The 10,251-nt window shown below is 44.0% G+C and overlaps 1 protein-coding gene across 1 annotated transcript in view; it reads left to right on the top strand.

Moving 5' to 3' along the window:
* LOC112231340 (pyruvate carboxylase, mitochondrial) overlaps positions 1 to 10,251 on the top strand; it is a 100,409-nt gene that overhangs the window by 79,538 nt on the left and 10,620 nt on the right. The window contains exons 11-15 of the mRNA XM_024398043.2: positions 847 to 991; positions 8,441 to 8,530; positions 8,659 to 8,880; positions 9,593 to 9,749; positions 9,927 to 10,167. Of these exons, the coding sequence (XP_024253811.1) occupies positions 847 to 991; positions 8,441 to 8,530; positions 8,659 to 8,880; positions 9,593 to 9,749; positions 9,927 to 10,167 (855 nt within the window). The remainder of the gene's footprint in view (positions 1 to 846; positions 992 to 8,440; positions 8,531 to 8,658; positions 8,881 to 9,592; positions 9,750 to 9,926; positions 10,168 to 10,251) is intronic.

The raw sequence follows: 10,251 nt of genomic DNA, 5'->3' as shown, positions 1-10,251 counted from the left end.
ACAAAATGAATGAATTGTACTGTCATCATACTGACAATGATGCAACTATGGACTAATTTATCTCTTCTCAGAAAGAAGCTAATCTTATTTAGTTTCTGAATTTATATTGCCAATGCAGACTTGCACATATGTTATTTATTAACGTCCTCTGTCATGTTCTTAGTTTGCTTTAGTCTTTTGGTGAGGGTTGGATCTGTTGTAAGACCTGTAATTGGGTCTACATGTAGAGGAATCTGGGTCACGGCGCTGGCGCTGTGTTGGCTTACTAGGCTATTTGCTGCTGTTTGAAATGTGTGGTAGAAATGGACTAAGGACTTGAGCAGTAGCCTATAGATATTTTCCCAGTCATTTCTATTATCTTATTCACTAATTTCTCTGTGCCTCTCATTTAGTCTCACTTGCTCTGGCTTCCTGCTTCTCTCTTTCTGTGTGTGTACCCCAGTGCACCTGGCTGAGACAGATGTGCAGCATGTCACAGAGGAACATGCAGGGCATATGTTGAGGATTAGCTGGGATTGTTTTGCCTAGTGATCACACTGTTTTCTGCTCTGTGTGTTTTGGCCTGATTTAGTGCTCACAGAAGAAGGGACTCAGTGTGGCGGTATTGAGTGTTCTAAGCCATTTGATTCGGGACTGACCACAAAATGACCTCCCAGCCCTCCAAGACCATTTGCACTTGAGCTGTGTGTTTGCATGTCCAGGCACTTTGCCCAAAATCTTGGTCCCTAGTGTTATGTATCATGCAGACTGTCTTCTTGACCATTTTGTCATTTTAACAGCAATCTCTCGCCCCCTCCCACTAGTTTTTTTTCATTTCTCGCCCCCTCTTATTTTGTTCCTGCACAGACCAACATCCCCTTCCTCCAGAACGTTCTGAGTAACGATCAGTTCCTGTACGGCACCGTTGACACCCAGTTCATAGATGAGAACCAGGAACTCTTCAACCTCAAGCCGGTCCAGAACCGAGCCCAGAAGCTGCTGCACTACCTGGGTAAAATGTCTTCAACTCACTGAAATTAGATTTGTTATTTCATAAACTGTGCTTCTTGAACTCAATTTAAAATAATTTGTTTTGTAATCTGTCTCTTTGTTGGTATAAATTATTTGAACTTTAGACACCACTTACTCAGTCATCTGATGTGTAGCTAATGATTGTCTTGATTCGTTGAACAATTGAAGCTTCCCTCCCTAGATCAAGTGGTGAGTTAGTTGAATTCATACCTGGCTGGAATTAAAGCCGGTTTACGGCACAACTGTTTTTTTTGGAGGGGTTTTAAATGTTTTTTTTTTAGGGGGTGGATCAGCTTTAATATTAGATTGATTGTTGCTTCCATCAATGTAATTATCTGCATCATTTCCAATCCCCCATATGTTTTGGGGATAAATATATAAACTCAGCAAAAAAAGAAACGTCCTCACTGTCAACTGCATTTATTTTCAGCAAACTTAACATGTGTAAATATTTGTATGAACATAAGATTCAACAACTGAGACATAAACTGAACAAGTTCCACAGACATATGACTAACAGAAATTGAATAATGTGTCCCTGAACAAAGGGGGGGGGGGGTCAAAATTAAAAGTCAGTATCTGGTATGGCCACCAGCTGCATTAAGTACTGCAGTGCATCTCCTCGTGGACTGCACCAGATTTGCCAGTTCTTGCTGTGAGATGTTACCCCACTCTTCCACCAAGGCACCTGCAAGTTCCCGGACATTTCTGGGGGGAATGGCCCTATCCCTCAACCTCCGATCCAACAGGTCCCGATGTGCTCAATGGGATTGAGATCCGGGCTCTTTGGCGGCCATGGCAGAACACTGACATTGCTGTCTTGCAGGAAATCACACACAGAACAAGCAGTATGGCTGGTGGCATTGTCATGCTGGAGGGTCATGTCAGGATGAGCCTGCAGGAAGGGTACCACATGAGGGAGGAGGATGTCTTCCCTGTAACGCACAGTGTTGAGATTGCCTGCAATGACAACAAGCTCAGTCCGATGATGCTGTGACACACCGCCCCAGACCATGACGGACCCTCCACCTCCAAATCGATCTCACCTGAGAGTACAGGCCTCGGTGTAACGCTCATTCCTTCCACGATAAACGTGAATCCGACCATCACCCCTGGTGACACAAAACCGCGACTTGTCAGTGAAGAGCACTTTTTGCCAGTCCTGTCTGGTCCAGAGACGGTGGGTTTGTGCCCATAGGCGACATTGTTGCCTGTGATGTCTGGTGAGGACCTTCCTTACAACAGGCCTACAAGCCCTCAGTCCAGCCTCTCTCAGCCTATCGCGGACAGTCTGAGCACTGATGGAGGGATTATGCGTTCCTGGTGTAACTCGGGCAGTTGTTGCCATCCTGTACCTGTCCCGCAGGTGTGATGTTAGGATGTACCAATCCTGTGCAGGTGTTACACGTGGTCTGCCACTGCGAGGACGATCAGCTGTCCGTCCCGTCTCCCTGTAGCACTGTCCTAGGCGTCTCACAGTACAGACATGGCAATTTATTGCCCTGGCCACATCTGTAGTCCTCATGCCTCCTTGCAGCATGCCGAAGGCATGTTCATGCAGATGAGCAGGGACCCTGGGCATCTTTCTTTTGGTGCTTTTCAGAGTCACTAGAAAGGCCTCTTTAGTGTCCTAAGTTTTCATAACTGTGACCTTAATTGCCTACCGTCTGTAAGCTGTTAGTCTGTAAGCTGCATGTTCGTTAATTGTTTATGGTTCATTGAACAACCATGGAAATGGTGTTTAAACCCTTTACAATGATCTGTGAAGTTAATTTGTAAAAATCCAAATATCTTTGAAAGACAGGGTCCTGAAAAAGGGACGTTTCTTTTTTTGCGGAGTTTATATCGATATACATCAAATCAAATTGATTTATATAGCCCTTCTTACATCAAATGATATCTCAAAGTGCTGTACAGAAACCCAGCCTTAAACCCCAGACAGCAAGCAATGCAGGTGTAGAAGCACGGTGGCTAGGGAAAAACTCCCTAGAAAGGCCAAAACCTAGGATGGAACCTAGAGAGGAACCAGGCTATGAGGGGTGGCCAAGTCCTCTTCTGGCTGTGCTGGGTGGCGATTATAACAGAACATGGCCAAGATGTTCAAATGTTCATAAATTGAACAGTATGGTCAAATAATAATAATCACAGTAGTTGTCGAGGGTGCAGCAAGTCAGCACCTCAGAAGTAAATGTCAGTTGGCTTTTCATAGCCGATCATTAGGAGTATCTCTACTGCTCCTGCTGTCTCTAGAGAGTTGAAAACAGCAGGTCTGGGACAGGTAGGACGTCCGGTGAACAGGTCAGGATTCCATAGCCGCAGGCAGAACAGTTGAAACTGGAGCAGCAGTACGGCCAGGTGGACTGGGGACAGCAAGGAGTCGTCATGCCAGGTAGTCCTGAGGCATGGTCCTAGGGCTCAGGTCCTCCGAGAGAGAAAGAGAATTAGAGAGAGCATACTTAAATTCACACAGGACACCGGGATAAGGATAAGACAGGAGAAGTACTCCAGATATAAGAAACTGACCCTAGCCCCACGACACATGAACTACTGCAGCATAAATACTGGAGGCTGAGACAGGAGGGGTCAGGGGACACTGTGGCCCCATCCGATGATACCCCCGGACAGGGCCAAACAGGAAGGATATAACCCCACCCACTTTGCCAAAGCATTTCCCCCATACCACTAGAGGCATATCTTCAACCACCAAATAGAGCTTTTTGGTCTAAACTCCACTTGCTGTGTTTGGAGGAAGAAGGATGAGTACAACCCCAAGAACACCATCCCAACTGTGAAGCATGGAGGTGGAAACATCATTCTTTGGGGATGCTTTTCTGCAAAAGGGACAGGACGACTGCACTGTATTGAGGGGAGGATGGATGGGGCCATGTATCGCGAGATCTTGTCCAACAACCTCCTTCCCTCAGTAAGAGCATTGAAGATGGGTCGTGGCTGGGTCTTCCAGCATGACAACGGCACGAAACACACAGCCAGAGCAACTATGGAGTGGCTCCGTAAGAAGCATTTCAAGGTCCTGGAGTGGCCTAGCCAGTCTCCAGACCTGAACCCAATAGAAAATCTTTGGAGGGAGCTGAAAGTCCGTATTGCCCAGCGACAGCCCCGAAACCTGAAGGATCTGGAGAAGGTCTGTATGGAGGAGTGGGCCAAAATCCCTGCTGCAGTGTGTGCAAACCTGGTCAAGAACTACAGGAAACGTATGATCTCTGTAATTGCAGGTATCAAATGAGGTATCAAATACTTGCAATAAAATGCAAATTAATTACTTAAAAATCATACAATGTGATTTTATGGATTTTTGTTGAAGTCGGAAGTTTACATACACCTAAGCCAAATACATTTAGTCAGTTTTTCACAATTCCTGACATTTAATCCTAGTAAGACTTCCCTGTCTTAGGTCAGTTAGGATCACCACTTTATGTTAAGAATGTGAAATGTCAGAATAATAGAGAATTATTTATTTCAGCTTTTATTTCTTTCATCACATTCCCAGTGGGTCAGAAGTTTACATACACTCAATTAGTGTTTGGTAGCATTGCCATTAAATTGTTTAAAAAGAAATCAGCCAAGACCTCAGAACAACAATTGTAGACCTCCACAAGTCTGGTTCAACATTGGGAGCAATTTCCAAATGCTTGAAGGTACCACTTTCATCTGTACAAACAATGGTACGCAAGTATAAATACCATGAGACCACGCAGCCGTCATACCGCTCAGGAAGGAGACGCGTTCTGTCTTCTAGAGATGAACACACTTCGGTGCGAAAAGTGCAAATCAATCCCAGAAGAACAGCAAAGGACCTTGTGAAGATGCTGGAGGAAACGGGTACAGAAGTGTCTATATCCACTGCAAGCTGAAGAACACCATCCTAACCGTGAAGCGCGGGGGTGGTAGCATCATGTTGTGGGGCTGCTTTGCTGCAGGAGGGACTGGTGCACTTCACAAAATAGATTGCATCATGAAGAAGGTAAATGATGTGGATATATTGAAGCAACATCAAGACATCAGTCAGGAAGTTAAAGCTTGGTCGCAAATGGGTCTTCCAAATGGACAATGACCCCAAGCATACTTCCAAAGTTGTGGCAAAATGGCTTAAGGACAACAAAGTCAAGGTATTGGAGTAGCCATCACAAAGCCCTGACCTCAATCCCATAGAAAATTTGTGGGCAGAACTGAAAAAGCGTGTGCGAGCAAGGAGGCCTACAAACTTGACTCAGTTACACCAGCTCTGTCAGGAGGAATGGGCCAAAATTCACCCAAATTATTGTGGGAAGCTTGTGGAAGGCTACCTGAAATGTTTGACCCAAGTTAAATAATGTAAAGGCAATGCTACCAAATACTAATTGAGTGTATGTAAACTTCTGACCCACTGGGAATGTGATGATAAATTAAAAGCTGAAATAAATCATTAACTCTATTATTCTGACATTCACATTCTTAAAATCAAGTGGTGATCCTAACTGACCTAAGACAGGGTATTTTTACTAGGATTATAAATGTCAGGAATTGTGAAAAACTGAGTTTAAATGTATTTGGCTAAGGTGAATGTAAACTTCGACTTCAACTGTGTGCGTATGTGTAATATATGTATGTACAGTGGGGCAATAAAGTATTTAGTCAGCCACCAATTGTGCAAGTTCTCCCACTTAAAAAGATGAGAGGCCTGTAATTGCGCCTGTGTGTAAACATTCTATTGGTTGCAAGAATTCTGTATAATTTAAATTGAGAAATTCAAAGTTTTGAATCCGGTGTTTTGCGTAAACCATATGCCATGGAATCGGTACATTGGAAAAATACGGCTCAACCTTTTGTTCAAACATTGCCTACCCATGGAGTCTATAGTATTGTACATCACTTCCTTGACTATACTGAACACTCTGACATTAGTTCTAACAAATGACGCCTTTGCTATTTAACTTGCATATACAGTGCGTTCAGAAAGTGTTCAGACCCCTTTTTCCACATTTTGTTACGTTACAGCCATATTCAAAAGAAATGTAATTCCCTCAATCTACACACAATACCCTATAATGACAAAGTGGAAAAAACGACAAAAAAAAAAGAAATTGCAAATGTATTAAATGAACAAATACCCTTTTATATACATAACTATTCAGACCCTTTGCTATGAGACTGGAAATTGAGCTCAGGTTCATCCTGTTTCCATTGATCATCCTTGAGATGTTTCTACTACTTGATTGGAGTCCACCTGTGGTAAATACAATTGATTGGACATTATTTGGAAAGGCGCACACCTGTCTATATAAGGTCCCACAGTTGACCGTGCATGTTAGCCATAATTCAAGCCATGAGGTTGAAGGAATTGTCCTTCGAGCTCTGAGACAGGATTGTGTCGAGGGATAGATCTGGGGAAGGGTACAAAAAGTATTCTGTAGCATGAAGGTCCACAAGAACCCAGTGGCCTCCATTCATAAATGGATGGGGTTTGGAACCACTAAGACTCTTATAGCTGGCCGCCCGGCCAAACTGAGCAATTGAGGGAGAAGGACCTTGGTCATGGAGGTGACACTGGTCACACTGACAGAGCTCCAGAGTTCCTCTGTGGAGTTGGTTGTCCTTCTGGAAGGTTCTCCTATCTCTGCAGCACTCCACCAATTAGGCTGTTATGGTAGAGTGGCCAGATGGAAGCCACTCCTGAGTAAAAGGCACATGACAGCCTGCATGGAGTTTGCCAAAAGGCACCTGAAGGACTATGAGAAACAAGATTCTCTGTTCTGATGAAACAAAGATTGAGCTCTTTGGCCCTAATGCCAAGCGCCACGTCTGGAGGAAATCTGGCACCATCCCTACGGTGAAGCATGGTGGTGGCAGCATCATGCTGTGGGGATGTTTTTCTGTGGCAGGGACTGGGAGACTATTCGAGATGGGAAAGATGAACAGAGCAAAGTACAGAGATCATTGATGAACCTGCTCCAGAGCACTCAGGACCTCAGACTGGGGCAAAGGATCACATTCCAACAGGACAACGGTCCTAAGCACACAGCCAAGACAAAGCAGGAGTGACTTCGGGACAAGTCTCAATGTCCTTTAGTCGCCCAGCCAGAGCCCGGACTTGAACCCGATCGAACATCTCTGGGGAGACCTGAAAATAGCTATGCAAGTGACGCTTCCCATCCAACCTGGGAGTTTGAGAGGATCTGCAGAGAAGAATGGGAGAAACTCTCCAAATACAGGTGTGCCAAGCTTGTAGCGTCATACCCAAGAAGACGCGAGGCTGTAATCCAAAGGTGCTTCAACTACAGAGTAAAGGGTCTGAATACTTATGTAAATGTCATATTTCAGTTTATTTGTAAGAAATGTGCAAAAATTTCTAAACCCAGTTTTTGCTTTGTCATTATGGGGTATTATGTGTAGATTGATGAGGGGGGATTAACATTTGAATAAATTTTAGAATAAGGCCGTAACGTATAAACATTTGGAAAGAATACTTTCCGAATGCACTGTACTCGTGGAGTGATTTTTAGTATACTTTTCTCACATATAATGTTGCGCTGGGAATTGCAGGGACCTCCACGATACAATATTATCACAATACTTAGGGGCCGATAATGTAGTGCAGTTCTCATGACTCTATACATATTGCTCACTATATGTCTGCTGCAGAGGGACGAGAACATTTTGTGGAAATGTGAATGAATGTAGGAGAATATAAAACAGATCTGGTAAAAGATAATCCAAAGAAAAAACCAAACTTTCTTTAGTATTTTTTTTGTACCGTCTTTGAAATGCAAGAGAAAGGCCATAATGTATTATTCCAGCCCAGGTGCAATTTAGATTTTGGCCACTCAATGGCAGCAGTGCATGTGCAAAGTTTTAGACTGATCCAATGAACCATTGCATTTCTGTTCAAAATGTTGTCAAGACTGCTGAAATGTGCCTAATTTGTTAATAACTTTTCATGTTCAAAACTGTGCACTCTCCTCAAACAATTAGCATGGTATTATTTCACTGTAATAGCTACTGTAAATTGGACAGTGCAGTTAGATTAACAAGAATTTAAGCTTTCAGCCAATTTCAGATATGTCTATGTCCTGGGAAATGTTCTTGTTACTTACAACCTCATGCTTATCGCATAAGTCTACATTAGCCCAACCGTCCCGTGTATGGGACATTGATCCCGAAGATCTTTTAAAAGAAGATGGAGAACAAGCTATAGGATGAAAAATACCATAGTTTTGGCACAGGTATAGCTGATTAGCGCCAGCTAATGCAACCTAGCAAACAAAATCGATACTTTGAGTCAAAGTTAAAATGTAATATCCAAAATAATGTTGCGATATGTAACTGGATCCCCCCCCTTCCCCATCATTAATATAATGTATTGGTAGGTTTTAAATGCCTACGATGATGGCCAACTAATGTTTTCTGATGCTTTCCTGCTGTCCTGTTTCAGGTCATGTGATGGTAAACGGACCCACCACTCCCATACCAGTGAAGGCCAAGCCCTCATCTATCGATCCTGTGATCCCACCCGTTCCTCTGGGTGAGATTCCAAACTACAAAACCTACCAGCTTTCTGTGAAACCTCTTTTAGTTTTTTCTTGTAGCAGTCCATTTTGTTTTAATACAGTCAGTACAACATAGTAAAAGCTATGTATTGATGTGGATTAGGTGAGCCTCCAGTTGGGTTCCGTGACGTCTTATTGAGGGAGGGTCCAGAGGGCTTTGCCAAGGCAGTGCGTGCCCACAAGGGTCTGCTGCTCATGGACACCACCTTCAGAGATGCCCACCAGTCTCTCCTGGCCACCCGTGTCCGCACCCACGACCTCAAACAGATCGCCCCCTTTGTAGCCCACAACTTCAACAACCTCTTCAGCGTTGAGAACTGGGGAGGTGAGGAGTTGTTTACCACCAGTGCTCACACTCAATCTTTTGAATGTATTTTCTATTACCACACGTTTTCCCATCTCAATCTGCACTTTCTGTTTTTCTCTGGGCCGATTTTGCAGCCTGCCTATGATTCAGTGGCCTCATTATAAACATTATGTTTTCAAAGATCCCAGTTTGAGTTGAAAGGTCAAATATAATTAACTGCTAGGGTAAATTTAAAATGTGACACCGCTTCAGGCCTGAGTTCACATCATTGAGCTGAGCAAGTTAGTGTAGTGTATCTGGGTTATTCGGGGGGGGTGGTGTTCTCCTCTCCTCATGTCTCTGAAGAAAAAGGACGGCACACTTTTGAGGTTGATATGGATAGACTGACAGTATGTTTCTAAATAGAGACTGAAGAAAGGCTCGGTCTCATCTGTAGCAAAGTGATGTATGAAAATACATGTTTTATTTGGATAGCTCTTTTTAGAAAATAAGCTACAGGAGATCACCTAAGAGAATCTACTGTGACTGTGTCCAAAAACATTTTGATGTTGAGGGATCTGGACATCAGACTAGGGAGAGAGGCCTTCCTTCTCTGGATGAATCGGAGAGATTCATAGTCTATTCATGAAATCTGTCCATTTACTGTCTAGTAGATACATAAGCAGTCCAAATGCTGAGGTTTATGGAGTCTGTTGCTATGGCAGTTATTGATCATTCCTCTTCTGTGCAGGTGCCACCTTTGATGTGGCGATGCGTTTCCTGTGTGAGTGTCCATGGAAACGGCTGCAGGAGCTGAGGGCTCTGCTGCCCAACGTGCCCTTCCAGATGCTGCTCAGAGGAGCCAATGCTGTGGGGTACACCAATTACCCTGACAATGCCGTGTTCAAGTCAGTACCTCTGCCCTGGATCCATGCAACCCTTAATCCTTATTCCAACCAGAGCACGTATAGTGTCAACCCAGCCCTCACGGTTTGAGGGTTATGCATGGTATTTTTAGAAAGCATCACCCTTGAACTCAAGGTCTCTTCACTTGTACTCATCCATCTTTTAATTGTTCTGACCAGGTTCTGTGAGGTGGCCAAGGAGAACGGCATGGACATATTCCGTGTGTTTGACTCTCTGAACTACCTTCCCAACCTGATGCTGGGTATGGAGGCTGCTGGGACTGCCGGGGGTGTGGTGGAGGCCTCCATCTCCTACACAGGGGATGTGTCTGACCCAATGAGGCAAAAGTACTCTCTGGAGTACTACCTGAAGCTGGCTGATGAGCTGGTCAGAGCTGGAACACACATACTGAACGTCAAGGTACTTTAGGGTGGCTCTGAACCAAACCCACTGATGTGGTTTATCTCAACCACGTACATGTGTATATATAGCGCAATATAAATA

Source organism: Oncorhynchus tshawytscha, linkage group LG33 (assembly GCF_018296145.1).
Source record: "Oncorhynchus tshawytscha isolate Ot180627B linkage group LG33, Otsh_v2.0, whole genome shotgun sequence".
NCBI lineage: Eukaryota > Metazoa > Chordata > Actinopteri > Salmoniformes > Salmonidae > Oncorhynchus > Oncorhynchus tshawytscha.
This window is presented reverse-complemented; position numbering and strand designations above follow the sequence as displayed.